This window comes from Danio aesculapii, chromosome 5 (genome assembly GCF_903798145.1).
Source record: "Danio aesculapii chromosome 5, fDanAes4.1, whole genome shotgun sequence".
Classification (NCBI taxonomy): Eukaryota; Metazoa; Chordata; class Actinopteri; order Cypriniformes; family Danionidae; genus Danio; species Danio aesculapii.
The window spans coordinates 55,808,394-55,829,755 of NC_079439.1; the positions used below are offsets into that span (position 1 = coordinate 55,808,394).

Here is a 21,362-nt window from a genome sequence, read left to right on the forward strand (position 1 = left end):
GATTATTTTTTTGAGTGCATGAATAACAACTTTCTCTTTTCTAAAAATCAAAAAATAAATAAAAATTCCAAATCTGTTATTGACATAATTTTCACAACTAATTTTTGAGCATCAAACCAGCAAATTAATTCAATCACTAAAGTCCTTTGACATTGAAGACTAAATTAAATATCCTTAAATCAACTTAACCATAATAAATGACACCGTAAAACTTTGAAATTTATTTAAACAAAGCAACAATTCTTTTAAATTACAGTAACTTGCACAACCTTCTGTTTGACCGTCTGTTACCCTTGATGAACATAAAAGACTTTCAAAACATAAAAATATTCTTCCAGAACATTTAAATATACCTCAAATATAAATATAACTGAGCAACAGGTCTCCTGTTTGACAGTTTTGTCTTACAAATGCATTCGTAGAACAGAGGCCCTTTTGTTTTTTCCAACTCAAATGAATCACTACTAATTCAAGAACTAATATGCTAATCCATACGCATTGTATGTGATCTGCTTTTCAATTTTGAGAAGAACGTGTTATAGTTATTCAGTTACTTAAAGTTTCAGAAACCGTAGATCAGACCAAATCCTTCTCATTTTTTATGCTTTTTAACAGCTTATTATAGTGAAAAAGCAAAATGATTAGCAGAAACCTGCTCAAGCAACTTAGAAAAGGACCAAACTAAGTCAGAGGAATGCAAAGTAAGATTTGAACTGCATGAATGGAGGTGGAGCAACACAAGCAGACCGGCACTATAAAACCATCAGATCTGTGGCTTCATGGACTTCATTGATTCTTTCTTTAACTGGCCTCATATATGCCTGGAACACATCTGACGAAGGTAGATCCACTCCTTTTCTCTCTCTCAGAATTTTATGTCAATTGGTTATGATAGTCTCAAAACTTGCTGAATTAAATTGAATAAAGTCAATATTTTAATAGAAGAGTGACCCACTGAATGTCACACATCTCTGCAAAAAGTCTACTTCTACACAATATCCCAGAGCTCAAAACACCAAGGTGAGATTTTTCCTGTTTTTTTTTTTGTCTTTTGAAAAATTCCAGGAGGCAGAACACAGACGGATCCCTGCAAAGAATATTAAGTGTTTGTGTCTGTGAACATTTACAGGAGCTGCAACCACTCATGGCAAATCCAGTCCACGAAATTACAGATGAGAAGAAACAGCAGGGACTCGAGAAGATAAATTCGGGCCAGAAGTTTAAAGCAAATCTCATAAAATGGGTCTCATTTATTTCTGGAGACATGGCTGTGTTCGGAGAATGGATGAAAGGTACAGGAATTTAAGCTAGATTGAAGCTCGGTCAAGGGCCAAGCTTAAAAAAAACAACAAGAGCATTAATTCTGCAGGGAATAGTTGGCAGAAAAGTGTTTGCACGTCTACTTTACTTTTAGATTGACAATAGAAAAGCCTGAACATTCCTGTTTTCTTTATCTCAAAGATAAAAATGCAGCTTTTACACTTTCTGTTTTAACTTTTTAACTAACGGATATGTTAAACGTTCTAGTGATTTTTATAATGTGTGATCCACACCTAATTGAAAACATACTCTTTCTAAGACTGAAGTTTATGCAGTCTTTTTATCTTGATTTTTTTAAAACTCTTAAATGCTTAAATATTTTGCTAATAGACGGATCTCTAAGCACTTCAATAGTTGTATACTATTATAGTATACTATACTATACTCTCTTGATGTGTGAATAACAATAGTAAAAAACATAGACATCATTGGGAATTGATGTGAATTGCTCTTACTGTGTTGTTCGGCCCTTAGAGACCATACTACAGAAACTGCAGTGTATATATGTGTATATATTGGTATCAACTATGTGCTTTCTCATGTTTACTCTGTTCAGGGCAATTTATCTTGCTCCAAATTATGGACTGGGTGCTGCGTGGAGCGGCTCAGGTGATGTTTGTGAACAACCCTCTCAGTGGTCTGATCATCTTTGCTGGACTGATCCTTCAAAACAGATGGTGGGCACTTAATGGCTTTATTGGTACCTTGTTTGCTACGATTTCTGCACTCATCCTCTGTCAGAACAGGTATTAAGACAATTGGTCAATTATAAATGTCTAAATGTTTGAGCAAGGTTTAAGTGTTGTGTTCCCTCAGAGGTGCAATTGCTGCTGGTCTGTATGGATATAACGGCATTTTGGTTGGTCTCCTGATGGCAGTTTTCTCAAATGCTGGAGATTGGTATTGGTGGCTTCTTCTTCCCAACATCTTCATGTCAATGGCATGGTGAGTTTATCTAAGGGTTAGTTCATGGCTCCTTCCAAGACTCATTTTAACTTGTAAGAAAGGAAAAGCTTAGAGCTGGAATGCACTGCATGTTTTGCAGACTGGATGAGTTGATGCTGCTTAAAGTCAGAGCCACTCTGCAGATTCAAGGCAGAAAAGTGTATAGCGTTATGATGAGTACAGACATTTTGGTTGACCAAAATCAAACAATTTGACAGATTTCTTTACTAAATGTTTTTTTATTATTTGTGATGCATCACTATAGCTACAGTATAGCAAAAGATTCACATTGCTGTTTGAAACTTGAACGTTTTTTTCAGTTGCTTAGTATACGATGTTCATTTTTTAATTATCTGTAACAAATTTATCAAGTGCAGGATGCCTAGTTTATGTCGGAAAGATTTTAAAGAGATCTAGTCTAGGAAGAACTGAAATGCTAAGAATTTGTATTCTTCATCTGGAATGTTCCTTCAGTCAGTCACTGTCATATGATTGAGTTATTAAAGTTCACACGTCACATGGTAACGGAATGTTCAAAAAATGAAAAGTTCAAAGGTTTTACGACTTTATTTTTAGCATAGGGTTACATAGGGACAAACGGATTTATCAGATTGCATTTGTATAAATATTGGTGAGTCCCACTGGTACACATTTATAAAGAGCACATTTTGCAGTTCAGTTTCATTGGTTCTCAACTGGTTTGGGATTTTACAAAATATCTACTTTTTCACACAAAATATGTCATCAAAACAAACTATTTAGCCAGATCTGTTTTACTTGTATAGTTTCTTCATTTAAAGACACATACATTTTATAATTACATTATTGGGATTTTTTTTTTGTCTGTTTTTTTTCGTATTTTGATACCATTTCAAAGTGAAATATTTAGAGAGTAGACCTGAAAAATGTGTTCTGTTTTCTCCAAAACAGATAGATATAATTTTGACAACATTTTATACAATGTTAGTTCATGAACACATTACAATTTAGAAATCAAACGACTGAGCTACTGTGTAAGGTGAGCTACCGACTAAATTGACTATTGGAAAAGTCAGAAATTAAGCTAAATATAAGTATACGCTTAAATAAATCCATTTACAAATGATGCACTATAGTAAAAGTGTTTTGCTGTGATAGTATTGTTCAAGGCCGATTTTAATTCACTGATAATTTGCATTGTATTAATATTTTGAAAAAGAAGGAATACAAGTTGTTGGTGTTGTACAGTTTTATGCAGAGTTATGCAACAGAGAACAGAGTTATGTAAAAAAAAATGTTGGTAGAGTCACATTTTCTCAATGAGGCATAGCAGTATGCAAATTAGCCATCTGCCAGCTTTTTGATAGGGCACACTCCTTCACACACCTCCATGACACTGGGAGCATTGCTTCTCCCTTTAAAAAGTATCCATGTAACAAGCTATTCACAATAATGGTTGCATTTTATTATTTGATATTACCATTCAAATTTTACATTCATGAATTTAACAATTCCCCCCAATTGACAACTGACAACCAGCAGCTTAAATGTGCTGAATTACAGGATCCTAACAGTGTGGTTTTCTTTAGTCCTATAGTATCCAGTGCCTTGGCCTCCATCAACAGCCGCTGGGATCTGCCTGTCTTCACCCTGCCGTTTAACATACTGGTGTGTCTCCATATGGTGGCTACAGGACACTACAATCAATACTTCCCTCAGATTCTCATCCAGCCAACCACATCCATGTCTAACCTGACATGGTCTGAGCTGGATTATGCACAGGTAAAAGCTAACAACATGAGTCCATCAAAGAAGGGAAAGCTGTCTTAAATGTGGGTTTCATTGGCACTCCCCCAGAACAAGACAGAATGTTCAGTGACAGCTCTGTGTAGGAGATGTATAGATTGACGTCACAGACATTAAAGAGAGCTGGTTTAGAGCAGGTTTATCTGAAACTGACAAAAAGGAATTCCTTCTAGCATTTCTGATCAAATGTAATGTCATCTTTGAAGGAAAATCTGAATTTTACACATACATACTGTATAACCTGACATAACATTACATAACATTCATTCATTCTTTCATCTTCCTTCGGCTTAGTCCCTTATTTAGCTCATCCAATTCACCCATTGCGCATGTCTTTGGACTGTGGGGGAAACCAGAGCACCAGGAGGAAACCCACATTAACACAGAGAAAAATGCAAACCATGCAGCCACCATAACATAACATAACATAACATAACATAACATAACATAAAACATAACATAACATAACATAACATAACATAACATAACATAACATAACATAACATAACATAACATAATTTATTTATTTAAAACACAGCGGGTACCTTGATCTCTAAAGGGTAAATGGATTTGATGTCAATTATCTAAGCTTGATGTCAAAACGCCATCGAGATGACATCTAACAATGGTGTCAATAAACACATCTAAAATAATTAAAGCACCAAATGCCAATGTTAGATGTCAATTTGATGTAATTTTAACAGCAATGTAGTTTACATGCATTTTAGGGATATAAAATCCAGTGTGAATTTGTAATCAAAGGCTTTAGATGAACACATTTTTATGTTATAATTAATGTTGTTATTTTGGTGGTTAATTAGGCATCAATGTGTGGATGTCAAATGCACATTATAGTTTTTACATCAAACCAATTTGTACACTGTAAAAAGTGCTGGTTTCCACACAATTCCTACATGTTTTCCCAACACAAATCGATATACCAACTTCCAAATTTAAGTGGATTGAACATAAAACAATTAAGTCATCTCCCCCAATAAATCTCAAGAATTGTGATGTTTTAGCTCATTTTAAATACGTCGTTTGTAGAGTATACGTGTTTTTTTATTTTAAAAAAGTACTTTTGATGTTGTTTCGAGGGTGCCATTTGGAGTGGTTCTAAAGTAGTAAAATGCCACAGGAAGTCGAACTGCTCACTTACTAAAGGAGAATGTCAAACAATTGATTTCAAACTCAAACTTTTAAAATATTAGAGATGAGTAAACCTTCCTGCCAGTTACTAAAATGCAAGTTAAGTAATATTATGTAATGTTTTGTCACTTAAAAAATATACATAGCCTATTGAGCGTATTCTTCAATGCGGAAGTGCTCTTGTTTTTGCGATTGTTTTAGAACTTTCAATTCAGTTGCCTATGGGAAAAATGACTAGGAATAATAAACGGCAAAAAAAAAAAGATCAAACTACTTGTTCTACAAACAAGTGTTTGGATGACAATACAAAAAAGTAGAATAATATAATAAGAAAATATCAGTTTGCGACAAGCAGCAAAACGAGCAGTTTTTAACGTCTAAAAATGAATGGAGGTGAATGAGACCGGATGTGTCGATCCAAAAGAATAAAATGGCTGCAACCTCATAAACAGAGAATAAGATGAATAATAAATCAAATAAAAAATGCAATGGTTTAAAATGTATACATAATCATAATCAAGTGTAAAAATTTTGAAAATAGGAGAATTCAGAAACAACTTTTGATATGGTTGCTAAAATGCATCATGTAATTATATAAATTATTTGTTGGTAATTTTTGCATTTATAACCAGGGTCATGAATAAATAAAATGAAAAAAAAAAAATTGTAATAATAATTAAAAAAAAACGTGTGAAATAAATATCACACAAATTCAAGTGTAAAAATTATTCTGTAAAATTAAATGGTTTTATTGCGTTTAATGTGAAATAAATTAATGAAAAGTGTCAATTGCAGTATTAGCGATATTTAAATCTGTTAGTGTTGCATAAGATGTCCTTATCGGTTACCTCATCAGTGACTGCAGAATTCCTGCTAGACTGAATTCTGGAATGTTCTTTGCTTACTTTCTGTTTCTAAATTATACCCAGTTTGAATTGCAGTTTAAAAGCAGTTTATTTAACAAATTCAACACAAAAAAAATGATTCAAAGATGATTCCTTACTCATTTTTTAGGTTAAGTGGTTGAAAACAATTTATTTGGGCTAAATTTAAACAAACAAATTAAGTTGAACATTACTAAATTTAATTTGTTTAAATTCAACCCATGTAAATAGTTTGCAGCACTTTTGCAGAAATCATTTTTTTCAGAGTACATGGTTTGTGACTTTTTGTCTGTGACCAGAATGTGATGTGCTGTATTTCAATATATTTTAATGTATTTGAATTTTTATTTCGTTTGAAACAGCTCTTCCGCTCAATCCCTGTGGGCATTGGACAGGTATACGGATGCGACAATGCTTGGACAGGAGGAATATTCATGATCGCTCTGTTCATCTCCTCACCCATTACATTTGCGCATGCAACTATTGGATCAGCAGTTGGTATGCTGTCAGGTAAGAAGTCACAAGTCAATATTTCATTCTAAACATCAAGCATTGAGACACTGATGATTAATGTGTAACTTTACTTGCAGGTCTGGCTCTTGCAGCGCCATTCAAAAACATCTACATGGGCCTGTGGGGCTATAACTGTGTTTTAGCCTGCATTGCCATTGGTGGGATGTTCTACGCTCTCACGTGGCAGACACATCTGGGCTGTGGCTTGTGGTAAGTTCAGATCTGATATTCCCTCTGCTTCCTTCCTGATTGTGTAACTAACAGCAGTTTCCTTCATCATTAAGGTGCGGTCACATTACATTCACTGTGGTCAGATATTTCAATCAATTTCCAGGAAAAAAGTCCATTGTCTATTGTCATTAGTGTAGCAATGTAAAAAAAAACACAGCTCACTCTTAAAAATAAAGATCCTTTAATGGTTGCATTAAGAAACTGTAACATACAAAAAAAAAGAGAGAGAGAATTATTTAGATGATCAATTTTTACACTAAGAAACGAGTGTTTTGGTACCTGGTACCTGATTATATATCATTTTTATATTTTTTATGTTATTTTTGTGATCATTTTGGCAACTTGTGTTAGTTTAGTTTTTATTGACCTTTTTCTTATTTCACCCTCACTTTCTTAAAAAAATCCAGGTACAAAAAGTTCCTCTTAGGGCCTTTAAAACAGAACATCCCCATTGAAACCTATTAAAACAGAAATATATCATCCCAGTGATATATTTTTTAAGCAAAAAATTTCAAATAAAAATAAATTCCCAAGTTTCATGTCAGGGAACTGTTAAAATGGATACTGGATGCAAAGAAGAGAACAACATTTACTAACATAGACAGGGCCATTCAATGAATTATGAGTAACAAGGACAATTTGAGTCGAAAGTAATCGCTGTGCAAGCAAATCAAATAATTACATGGAGGGAAAACTGAACGAAGAAATATGCAGATACATGAAACTTTTAACATATGCAAGTTAATAGATTTTACTGTTTTTATTTTCATTTATAAAACCAATATTGGCATTACTGTATGTAAACAAACTGTAATTTAAAGTGCTTACAATTTTTAGATAGTAGATGGTGAGGAATGATGCTGGTTAAGAAATCTGTCAGTGAAAGTATGATAAAATGTAAACATTTGATACTTTTGTGGTCAAACTATTTTTTTTTTTTACATTTACTGTACACACAAAGGTTAATAAACCTGAAATTGTTCAGGCATTACTCTTTGGAACATTTATTTTTAAGAGTTCACTTCTCTTACTTTTGGTCAACATTCCAGATTCCAGTGACCATCTTTAAAATTACTAAAATTTTAATGCTCATGGGAATATTTATATGACTCCTATTGTACTGACAATCATACTGTTACACTGTTAAAAAAGGTTTTGCAAAACTGTCCAAGAAAAACAATTTTTTAACTTCAATTTCAATTTTCATTTTTAATTGAATGTGTTTTGTTTGCATTTCTACATTGTTGTTTGTGAAATGCATTAGCAATTATGAGTAAAAATCCCTCAAATAACAATCTTGTTTCTCTTTAACAGCATTTTTCTGTGCATACCTTGGCTCTGCAATCGGAAATGTGATGTCTAATGTACGTATTTTAAACCCAGAAAACATCAAATATTCAGCCATTTTAAAAAGTAGATTTTAATTCATTTGACCTCTTAAAACATTATAACTACACTGTTATGGTAGTGTCGCATGTCTGTTTTGTTTTGGAAACACTTCACTCCCAGCTTTTCCAGACATTATTGTGGGACTTGCTCTGACAAAAAAAAATAAAAATAAAAATTAGATCACTATAATGAAAACTGTTATTAGTATGTAATACAGTACTTGCCAGTAGGTGGCAGCATTACCCATTATATTTATAATCAAATGAAATAAAGTCATTATTTGTATTTACATCAAAAGCACAGCAAGTATTTGCATATGTGTGATGTTTTTTTGTGTTCAAGTAATGCAGGACACATCCACCTACTAATCTAGTGTGAGTGACATCTTCATGCACAAAAATATTTTATTTCTTTCTGTTATTATGCAAAATTCCAAATGGCTTATTTCACCTCCGAAAGACAATTTGGGAAGTGTGACGACAGTCAAAATTGTTTAATTGGTCTCCACCCATGGGACAGCAAAAGGAAATGGATGAGAGTATAAAGGAAGAGGAGGAGAGTTGAAGAGGGGCATTATGTGGTGTGCGGAAGAAAGTGAAGTTGGCTGAACTGTTGCAGTGCGATGGAACCAGTAGAGAAACCGGGTCAAGACGGGAAGACTAAACTTAACAACTGGCTGTGAGAAAATAAAATAAAAGCGAAAGTACGTAACGAATCAACAGAACAAAGGCTGCTGTCTTGTTACTGAAGTGCACTGTGTCCTGAATAAAATAAACTTACCAATTTATCTGCTAGGCACCCATGGCTGCTACTCATCGGCTGGGTTCATCGACGCACTCATCCTTCGCGTCCACACATCCACATTCGACATTCCCCTCTCATTTGCCTTGTCTCCTCCGCTCTGTGGGTAAGAAGCAAAAGTTTTATTTTGTTTTCTTTGCCCAAATTCGCATTTTATTTTTCTTGTTTTGTTTTCTCCCCTTGCTACTACTATTATTATTATTTCCCTCAGTTTTCAAATTCTGGCACGAATCCGCTGGCCTGAAATCATAGGCATTTTTTTCCTTTTGTTTGTGTGTGTAAAAATGTAAAGTATTTTTTATTTTTGATGAATAAAGACTTTATTTAGACAAATGCAGCAATTGTCTGGGTTTGTTCTGGTTTTCATTGTTTATTTATTTTGTTTAATAATTGTAACTGGTTGAGCTAGCCGTGCTATATTTTCTTTAACAGGTATCTTGACAGATATTCTGTCTGGCGCCCAAGATTAATAGTTTGAAAAACGAGTGATAATTTTTGCTATTTTTTGGGGGGAAGATCACTGTTCCCACACCACCGTTACAGAAGGCTGCATATCAAACCACTAAAACAATATAACTAAAGAAATCTCCACTGTGCTGAGCGAGAGCGCTTCCTGAACAGCGCATCATCGATAACGTAAGCATGCCCAGGCCTGTATGTAATGTGAGTGCGGGCTGTCGGGGGAGACAAGAGGAGGGACAAGCGTGCAGTGTGAGTACGCCCTTAATGGAATGAGTGACGTCACTGTGACGGGTAGGGAAAGGGGTGGGTTTAGGTGAGTGTATTAAAAAGCATTGGATGCAGCTCAGATTGCACTGCACCAAGTCTGCATCCAGATCCCTCTCAAAACCGCACATTAGCCCAAACTATTTTTTTACGTTGCAGCTCAAAGTTTATTAATGTTGTTGTTGTGTCGTTGTGTTAAAATGTACTATTAAGTCGACAAACTAATGTCGACAAAATTGGCCCCATTTAACCCTGAATTAAAAAACTAATTCTATACTATTTATTTATTAAAACATTCTTTAAACAAAATAACAATATAAATATTATTTTACTAAGAGAAAAATATTTATTTATATATTTTTGTTAACCATTTACATGCTGAATTTGAACAATAAATAATGCACAACAATAATGTATAATGATGTTCACATCTTCACATTTTTGCTGTAATTATTTTACTTACTATTTTTCATATAAAAGTAATTTATTAACCAATAACAATACATAATGCACAATATATGACTGAAATTGCTATATAAATATATAAATATAAAGTGATGCAGTGGCACAGTAGGTAGTGCTGTCCCCTTACAGCAAGAAGGTCGCTGGTTCGAGCCTCGGCTCGGTCAATTGCCGTTTCTGTGTGGAGTTTGCATGTTCTCCCTGCGTTTACGTGGGTTTCCTCGGGGTGCTCCGGTTTCCCCCACAGTCCAAAGACATGCGGTACAGGTGAATTGGGTAGGTTAAATTTTCCATAGTGTGTGAGTGTGAATGAGTGTGTATGGATGGTTCCCAGAGATGGGTTGCAGCTGGAAGGGCATCCGCTGCGTAAAACATGTGCTGGATAAGTTTGAGGTTCATTCCACTGCGGTAACCCCTGATGAGTGAAAGGACTAAGCCGAAGGAAAATTAAATATATAAAAAGCTTCACATTTTGTTTTGTTTTTTAATATTCCAAAGTTCATTCACCTTCATTTTTTTTCAAGCAAAGGATGCACTAAAATATTTTTTGAGCTCATTTGAGCTTAATTTGTTTTGAACCTAAAATATCCTTTGAAAATGCAATAAAAGTGCTTAAGAAACATGAGGAACTAAAAAAGGAAAAAAACAAATAAACATGTAACCTGAACCCTTAAACCTGTCTGATACAAAGTCTTCTGTCCACCCATCAGAGCCTCAGAATTGTTTTTTATTCATACCCAAACTCTACCTGACTGTTCACAGCTGGTTTCATTTTCCCACTCCTTGAGAAACTGCACTCCTGTGCCCCAGCAATAGCACGTTATTGTAAACATATAATTTCATAGTGAAAGCAGCTCAGGTTGTTGGCTGTTTGCCGCCATTTCATTTAGAGTAAAACTGGGGAAGTTGCCAACATCTGCTCTATGTCAATGTTAAGGGTTTCTAACCATTTGCCCCTCAAACTGCCAGTGTGACGAGACAACGCTGATTTTTGTGATTAATCAAGGCAAGGCATTAATTGTGAAGGCCATGTCAAGCAGGTCAGATTAGAAGGTGTAGTGGTCTCATAAGTGTTTATTCATTGTAGAATCGCATGAGACAGTGAGTCAAATGACATTTAGCAATGCTGCTTTCATTGAACATCTATATAATATGTGAAGCATTTAACGCATAAGAAAATATTAATTTTGTCAATTTTCCTTCAGCATAATCCCTGATTTATCAGGGTTCACCACAGTGGAATGAACCGCTAATTACTCTGGCCATATATTCTATTCAACTGATGTCCTCAAAAGAAAATATTTTGAACTTTTAATCAATTAAAGTGTAAAAATGTGTTTAGAATATTTTACCCATTCCTTTAAATCTAAATTTGAATCTTTTTCTCATCCTAAACTTGACGGTAAATGAATTCAACTTTCTTCTAAAATGTATTTTTGTGTTCCTTACAAATAAATATGACGAATTATAATTATTACTAGTATTTTATGCGATCTGGTTGCTTTGTAAATTCATGTCAGGTAAGGTTTGCAACCCATCTGATCTTACAGAGGCTCACTTGGCGGCTATCTTTGGAACGTCTCTTACATAAAATTTTCAAAATTGTTTGCCAAGCTACGATTACTATCATTACGAATCAGCAATAAAATTAAACCTATTGTACTGCTGTGTTAGTTACACATTATCATCCTCAGAATCTTCTACTTCGTTTAATTACTGATCTTCAGAAGTAATTCACAACTTAGTCTTGATAGCAAATCACCTCCAGAAACGATGCAACTCTTTGTTTATAAGTTTGTGGGTGTTTGAGTAGTTGCTGTTATGTGATGTCTGTTTGACAGGACGGACTGTACCTCGCGTTCATTTCATACAGACTACAAAAAAAAAACTTTATTGTTTTTTGTAGTATATAAAACCAATAATACTTTACAGTATAGTTGCTTCATAAAAGTACAGATTTCAAGCTTTACCTGGATATATTTCTTATGTCTGCGGAGCAAGTATTCGCTGAGATTCCAGTGTGTTTGTTGACCACAAAAACTGTTGTAAAAGCACATGTCTGGTCAGAGCTTAGGTCAGTCAATATTGATCGATGATTGGCTCCTATACTGGTAGGTCAGGCTTCATTTGCCATATTGACCGTTACAATTTTCCCTATTCAAAACTATACAAGTGACATGTCTTTGGTTAGATATAGATATTTACTGGGATGTTGAAGCTTTAAAGACAATTGTCACAATGTCGCAGTGTTAAAATGAACAATGTAAAAGCAACCTATTGCGTCAGCTGTCATACATTTTGTTGTTGTTCTTTTGTACATCAGTAAATTCTGAAAAGGAATATTGTCGGCATAATGACTGTTGAGGGATTTTAAACAAATAGTCTCTTATAGTCAGTTTGACAAGCAAACAGCAGATGTGTTTTCAGAGATGTCATGCTATAAGACAGTGAAGTGTGGAGAGAACATCAATATGTGTTTCTCCTAAAAACAAAATTGGACTTAAAACATTTAATTATTACATTAAATCTTTCAATGTAGCATGTGGAGAAAATCTGTGTTGCAGTTCAACATTTATGACTCTTTCAGACCAACACAAAAACTACAATATTAAAGATATAGTTTAAAGGATTGCATTAATGAAACATTATCAGATAATGAATGATATAACATGAACAGCTGTACTATAGCGTGCAGCAGGCTTGTGGAAATGAAAATGTATTCATATAATAAATCCGTTAAACTAATAAGCCATTAAAGACAGACCAGGATGTAAATCAGTTGTATATGTTTTTGTTTAATCATTTTTTTTCTAATTAATTTTGCTTATTTTTTTTAAACAATGATTTAATAGTAAAATTTGTCACCCATGATGCTGTACAAAAATTTCACCAATCAGAAAATCACAGCAAGCACCTACTCACAAGTAGCACAGCAAATGATGCAATAACATCTCCCTATATTCTCAAAATACCTAATTATTTACTTATAAATGCATATTTCATTATATTATTTATTAAAATATATTTATACTCTCAAAATACAGCCAACAACTTTACATGATTTTTAGTTTATTATTTTTTAATTCATTTTAATCAGTCATTTTTTTTTGGACATCTGTAGTACTTCATGAGATTGTAGTTCTTTCTGTCATTAAAACTCACATCTTTGAATTTTGAATGTTTTAAAAAAAAATTGTTTACATGTCTTTGAATATTATTCATTCATTCATTTTTCTTTGGCTAAGACTAAGAGATCACCACAGCAAAATGAACCGTCAATTATTCCAGCATATGTTTTACGCGGCGCTTGCCCTTCCAGCTGCATCGCATTACTGGGAAACACCCGTACACTCTCACATTTGCACACGCATTCATACACTACAGCCAATCTAGTTAATTCAATTCACCTAGAGCACATGTCCTTGAATGGCGGGGGAAACCAGAGCACCCAGAGGAAACCCACGCCAGCATGGGGAAAACATGCAAACCCTACACAGAAATGCCAACTCGAACCTGCGACCTTCTTGCTGTGAGGAGACAGTTCTAACCACTGAGCCAGTGTGCCTTCTCTTTGAATATTATATTTAAATGTAAAATATCATAAAGAATCAACCAGTAATATGCTTTTGCATTGCTGTATAATATCATATAAACAGACGAGAGTGGCAATGACAATGGAATGCACCAACTGGTCAAATTTGTAGTGGAAATGCTACAGTATGTTAGTTGCTTTAAATAAAAGTGACCTGCCAAAAAAAATGTGGGCTGTAAAATAGTTTCTACGATAACATGCTGAAACTTATGATAGGAGTAAAACTAAAGTAAAAAGTAAAGATTGTCTAAAAAGTGAGTTATTAGTGCTGTCCTAAATGTGATAATATTTGGACAGAGGAATGTTATTGAAATACTGTAGATGCTGTTGTGGTCAGCACTATCACCTCTCGTCTGCATATCTCTCCTGAAATAAATGAAACGAAACAAAAATAATGCAATCACTATGTCATTTCTTCCCCACAAGATGGCAAAGTATGTTATTATTATTATTGTAAACCTTGCTGTGTGAGTTATGGCACAGAACATTCACTCCCTTTGGAGAATTCACTGGCCGTGTTCCATGGCAGCTGGAAGCCATCACATACTCCAATTACTGTCTGTCTGTGTCAACATCTGGAAACCACTTCTGCTCCTTTGGCTGTCTGCATCCTAGTGTGAGTAAGGTAGTTGGCCATATATAGCCAGCCCTAATGTATATGGAATTTAGGGACAATATTGTAGATTGGAGAAATGAAGAGAGAGAGTAGTTGTCGTCTCACTCACCCTCGCACAGACTAATGATTGACAGGTCCAACAATGATAGTTTCAGGACCACAGCATGAATTAAAGGGATTTGTGAACTGCTTCCTGTGGTTTATGTAGTCTTTGAGACTTGACCTTAAAGAACTTTAGTCTCACTTTCAGGTATTTCCTATCCCTAAATCTCAATGATTTAGCTCTCATTGAGGACTTCTGATAGATGCGTTTTATAGTTCAGGAATCAGTTTACATGAAAACTGACTTGTTTTTACAAGGTACATTTGACCAGGTTCTATTATAATAAAACAAAATGAGAACATAATGCTCCATCAGAATTTTCTCCCTCAGGTCTTTTTTTTAAGGAAAGAAGGTGAACCTGAAGGTGTACTGTTGGCGGATCTACGGAGTAAACCATGTGGAAACCTTTCATTTAGTAACTGTCTATGTCCTTTGATATCACTAAATAAACCAGGGGAATATCTTTCACATACAATCACATTTGATGCATACAATCACAAATCACGCATACATAATCAGTTTGATCAGTCTTGATCACACTGGTGATAAATGATCAGCTGCTAAATTCAAATCTGACTACCCACAATGGCTGGTGCTAAACCAGACTGAGAAAAGACAAGCACAGACCTTGTCAAAGATAAAAACGTACCAGTACTTTCGATCAAATAATGTTTTGTTTGGGGTGCATTTTAATAAAGATTTACTAGCAAAACAAAATAATGTGCTTTGCAAAATGAACTTACTTTCATGCAGTTTAGAAAAAGCCTGATGAACAGATGTGTTGTAAAAATCCCAACATAGGGTCATTCATAAAACGTAGTCCTATATACATTTCTGGAGACCGCCAATTATGTAGCCAGAGGTACGTTTGGCTGCATGTAATTCTTTCAACGAATGCTACGGGGCGGTATGACGGCATTCCTTTTAACGCTTACCAACTGACGGCTTACCTCTGTATAAACAGGCTTTCCCGCTTGTAACCAGTTTTGTCCAGTTTGCTTGCCATGTACGTCGGCGAACTTGAGACACAGAGAGGAGTTGACCATGACGACGGGGTTCGAGTCCAGTGAAGAACGGTACCAGAAAGCAGGTAAGACAAAAACAGAATCCAAAAAATAAAATAAACAAGTAAATAACAGGGTGAGAATGTGGTAAAATCTGAAAATGTGGTAAAAATCAGACGAGGGGTTTTCTTTTTCTGGATTGCTTTTTTTTCGTTGGTTAGGTTTAGGGAAGTGGGTGGGTGGGTCAATCAATAAAATTGGTTGGGTTTAGGGAAGGATGAGGGTGGGTCAGTCAATTGGTCGGGTCAGTCAGTCAGTCAGTCAGTCAGTCATTCAGTCAGTCAAACAGTCAGTCTACCAGTGGCCTCTGGTGGATTTACATGAGTAAGCAGGCGAGAATGGCCACTGGTGAGAGAAATTTAAGATCTCAAAAAGCGTACACAGCAGCATCTCGTGGATTCGCAAAAAACAAAAATGTATTTCGGGGTCTCCAGAAATGTATTATAGAGGTACGTTTTCGGAATGAGCCTGGGTTGAAGAATTCAGCAGCTCTAATCTCTGCAGTGCATAGGGGCTGCGGCATGTCATGTCATTAACTAAATGTGTGTCACCACGAAAATATAAAAGGCATTCTAAATAATGCAGGGTGGTAGGGGCGGCAGTTATAATTTCAAACTTACATGCGAAAGAGTTAATTTAGCTATGGCTAAAAAAGGACCACCCTTTACTCTCACACAGGAGTGCAATTTTCGGAAAAGAAACACTCTGTTACATCCAAATCATGTTTTGAAACTTGACCCATGCTTGACAATGACAGTCCAACTCTTTAACAGTGTAAATAACTGTGAATGCACAAAATAGCATTAAACAAACACTTTAAAAGAACAGCACACCAAAACAACAACAGAAGAAACTACAGTAGTCAACATTTTTAAAGAATCAAAACGTTTTCAAATTGTCCAGACAAGAATAGATGTTGTTCAGTAGTTTTATGAGAACTTTAATTAAATATTTTGATCCACTTTAAATGTTGACTACTGTATGTAGCTCAAATCATTTTTAAAACAATTTTATTTGTCAGATGATAATTGTTTTAAACCATTTCCTTTATCCAAATATGTCAAATATATATTCTGTGAAATGTAATGTCATCCAAGGAGTTTGTCTGATTTCATAATATTTATAAAGCAGTAAGTGAGAAGTACCTGGAAGATTTACTACTTCTGGTGAGATTCTAAAGTGTGCATTTGGTGTGTGCTTTACTATTTCATAAAGCTGCAGGAGAGTGTATGTACTGAAAAAAATGCAACACTATTCATGGCAGTGCTTCGTTGGTTATATGCATAACACTTGTTGCAAAACTTTTTAATGCTAACATGTTTCAAACCAAATGTACATACTTTACATGTGAATTCGTTTACACTATGCTTTTAAAATATGTTTTGAATCTTTTTTTCTGTATTTATGGTGCTATAAAACCTTATTGCATTATTATATCCTTAATGCAGTGATACTGAAAGCTTTTTACAGTATGTGTAGACTTGTCAGTATATCATAATAATGTACTTTACAAATTAATATGGTTAGATTTTGTGTGCATATATGCCAATACAGCCTACAATTCCATCACATTTGCAAATATAGTGACATGTACCCCAAATTTATTAGCTGTTGCATGCATATGTATGTTGTGTATGTTGCATGTTGATATGTTGAAACCATAGATTTGTATGTATATGCCACATTCAACCATTCCAGTCATATAGAAACCTTTAAACACAAGTATAACTACTTTTTTAGATGCACAGTCAAGTAGTTCACACACTATTCTGCATCAACTGTTTCATCTTTTATACAATGGCCATAGAATCATATATAGGGTGGAGCAGTGGGTAGCATAATCGCCTCACAGCAAGAAGGTTGCTGGTTCAATCCCCGACTGGGTCAGTTGGCGTTTCTGTGTAGAGTTTGCATGTTCTCCATGCGTTCGCATGGGTTTCCTCAGGTGGTTGTTCTGTGGTTGATGATCAACTTGTGGAATGAATGACACAATCAACTTTTAAATTTCAATTAAATACTTTTGACCCTGTTTATCTTCCATACTGAATATTAAGCACAGCCATTTTAAGAGGCAACATAACAATTCATGTCTGCACTTACTATCATGTCGAGTCCTGAGTATTGCAATTTCATTGGTGTTTCTTTTTTGGTGTTGCTCAAGCATGTAAACAAATCTAAACAATGTGATTATAATAAACAAAACAGTAATTTTTGCTGGTGTGAATGCTTCAATATTTCTCTTATTCTTAGTGTAAACAGCCTTCAAGTGACTAGTTCCTTCAAGCAACTATAAAGGTGAAATTGTTGCTCTACTGTACTTCTGATTTCAATGCAACGGCACAAAGGCAGATATTTGCCCTAAAAATAAAGCCAGTCAGGAGTATTCATTCTCTGGTAGGCCTCCTGGCAGCTCAACTACTGCTTTTAGGCAAATATATAAGTGTTTGTGCAGGTGGTCTGACTGTCTGTAATGTAGTGTTTTGGCACTCACACTAGAAGATCTTGTATTTTGATGTGCAGCTCCATTTTGCCGACATGACAAAAAGCTGCAGAATTTATAACCTCATTTCCTACTCCAAATAATTATTGGTTATTTTAAAACAGTTGGCAAAATTCGCTATAGCATTATAAGCCACATTATTAGGAAGAAGCATGTTTTCCTCATTTAATGAAATTGCCTGTTAGAAATTAGGCAGAGCAGCTTACCTCACACATGTTTTCAATTCAGTTAACCGTGATGATTTTATACTCACACACACACACACACACACACACGCACACACACACGCACACGCACACACACACACACACACACACACACGCACGCACGCACGCACGCACACACACACACACACACACACACACACACACACACACACAAACTCGCATTTTCTTCAATTAATTGATTTCAGCATGAGTCAGACATGAGGAAGATTTGATTGGTTGAAATCCAGCGCATGATAAAATAAAATGTCGAGCAGAGCTAAATTAGTTATCAATTAGACACAATCTCCCATTGTTTGCATAATTGTCTGGACACAACACTGCATTTGCTCACAAAACTGGATGTCCATATGGAAATCTCATCAAGTTGCCTGCCAAACTCTTTTCAAAAAAATAAAAACTTGCATTCCTGTTCTTGAGTGTCATCATGTATCAATTTCAATTGACTTAGTTCTATTAAAATAATACACAGATGTAGCAATGAATGGCCTTATGGTGCTTTTTTTCTGCAACAGCACAGGTCTGACTACAGTACACATGTAACACTGTATAGATAGTTGTAATAAGTCTCTTGCTTAACTTTTGGCTTAAATTCAAGCAATGCATTAACCATGCGGTTTGAAGAAAGATAAAGCAAACTCTAATTATTCAGAAATTTCTTTAAAAGAACGGTAATTAAATGAGAATTGCTTTAGAAGTATTTTGTGTTTTTATTTTTGCAGCATACTATACTTAGGAAGCGTGATCGTCACATTTTAAGTGTAACTTTCTGTCCTCTGGTGGTCAGTGGGTGCAGTGTCCTTCTAAATGGTCATTAATGTGTTCTGCCTGAAGGTGGAGCTGTGTTTATTAATAAATAAATAAATAAATAAATAAAACGAGAGATCTTTGCCATTATTTCGACCAAATATTTAGCAATAAAATGTCCCGAAGCCTTGAATGTGGAGTGTACCTGCATTTTTTTAAAGATACTTACAATCTTCATTTCCCTGGTACAAGAAACAACAATAATTGCAGTGGATGTTTATTACAGCTGTGATTCATCTCTAAGAGGGAGAGAACATTGCCCAGGGCACCTGAAGATCTCTCATTATGAGAGTAATTTGTTTGTGGCCATTTATTTTTAAACCATTGTCACTGTTGAGTTCCAATAACAGGGAACATAACAGAAAACAAAACGAAATAATTATTTAAAGATGTAAACAAATGTTAAGGCCTGATTTGAATGGACAAATTTTCTTCTACTATTTCAGTACAGTATGTGTGTATGTATGTTTTTTTTTTTTACTGAAATCATAAGTCATAAGTAGATAGAATGCACAAGCCACAGTAAAGCATGTCCAGTTACATGAAGCAGAATGGTATGATTTTTTTTTTTATGAATGGCAGTTCATCATTTTAAGGCATTTTTGATTAAAGTTATTTCATAAACACTTTTAAAGAGAAACAACTCTTAACTGCGTAACCTTGAATGCTTGTTGTATGTTTAAGATTAAAAACAAAGAAAAACAAAGTCAAAACTGAATGGCAATTTCTATAACATCAAAAATCACAAATCTTTGCTAAAATGTTCTATTAAGTGACTATTTTCCCATTGAATAGACTTTTAAGTAGTCTTACATTAACAAAAATGTATTAAATTAACACAATAAGGATTAATACTCATCAATAAAATTCAAAAGTTAAGTGAAATGGAATTTAGTTGTATTTACACAGACTGTTCAGTAATGCCACAAAAGCATTCATACTATAACAGCTGGGTATAGTTTTAGTTTCTTTTTTGATATAATTTTTGTACAATATTTGTGTATATGTGAATAGTTTCATATATATATATATATATATATATATATATATATATATATATATATATATATATATATATATATATATATATATATATATATATATATATATATGAAACTAAAACTATAGGTGGCAGCAGAGTCACTTTCTAAACGAACAGATTCATTTACAGATTTTGTGAGTGTCTGTCTTAAATGCACTTTGAATTACTAGATCATGCTATTTGTTCAGGAAGTTATCGTTCAGGAATGAATCACCATTTAACAAAAATATGCAAAGACACAAAAACCTTCAACCAGCCTGTAGGAGGAAGCAAAGTCACATAAGTGAATCACACATTCACCCATTCAACCAATTCATTCAAAAGAGATTTATTTTATTTGTCTCACTTTATTTTGATGGTCCGTTTGTTGAATTTTACTTACATTGCATCTACATGCCAACTAATTCTCATTAGATTTTAAGTAGATTGTTAAATTGAGGTTAGGGTTAGTGTAAGTTGACATGTACTTGCAAAGTTTCTTATAGTCAGTTACATGTCTGTTGAAGGAGCAGTATCAACAGATATTAAGCAGACAGTCTACTAATATTCAAATGGACTATCAAAATAAACTGTTACCATTTTATTTATTTATTCAGAAACAAAGCACCAACTTGATTAATTTAAAAACATTGAATTGTCCAGAAATAAGTTCCAGTTTCCCATACAAGCTTGGATGGATCGAAGGTAACCTGGTGCTTTTTAACTGATGTGGATGAATGTTTGCTAATTTGCTAAAAAAAAAGAACAATGTTTATTTAGTCAAAAATGTCCTTGATCAGGATGCAGAGAATATTATGATTTAAAAAATAGACTCCTCGAAATCAAAATTTGTATCATGTTTATTATAGCAGTGTGATATGCAGTCTATTGAATTAAACACAGGAAGAAAAAAACATATCCCCTTTCTCCCACACACACACACACACACACACACACACACACACACACACACACACACGTGTATATATATATATATATATATATATATATATATATATATATATATATATATATATATATATATATATTACGGAGAGCAGATTTTTTCAACACATTTCTAAACATATTAGTTTTAATAACTTGTCTAATCTAACTGATTTATTTTATCTTTGCCGTTATGACAGTAAATTATATTTTACCACACTTAAAGGCTTAACTAGGTTAATTAGGTTAACTAGGCAGGTTAGGGTAATTAGGCGTTATTGTATA

General features: G+C 34.3%; 1 protein-coding gene across 1 annotated transcript in view; it reads left to right on the top strand.

Annotated features, from left to right (window-relative positions):
- The first annotated feature begins 690 nt into the window (after window positions 1-690).
- slc14a2 (solute carrier family 14 member 2) overlaps window positions 691-21,362 on the top strand; it is a 33,059-nt gene continuing 12,387 nt past the window's right edge. The window contains exons 1-8 of the mRNA XM_056457151.1: window positions 691-841; window positions 943-1,020; window positions 1,130-1,292; window positions 1,877-2,066; window positions 2,137-2,265; window positions 3,834-4,026; window positions 6,446-6,593; window positions 6,674-6,806. Coding sequence (XP_056313126.1) covers window positions 818-841; window positions 943-1,020; window positions 1,130-1,292; window positions 1,877-2,066; window positions 2,137-2,265; window positions 3,834-4,026; window positions 6,446-6,593; window positions 6,674-6,806 — 1,058 coding nt within the window. The 5' untranslated portion in view covers window positions 691-817. The remainder of the gene's footprint in view (window positions 842-942; window positions 1,021-1,129; window positions 1,293-1,876; window positions 2,067-2,136; window positions 2,266-3,833; window positions 4,027-6,445; window positions 6,594-6,673; window positions 6,807-21,362) is intronic.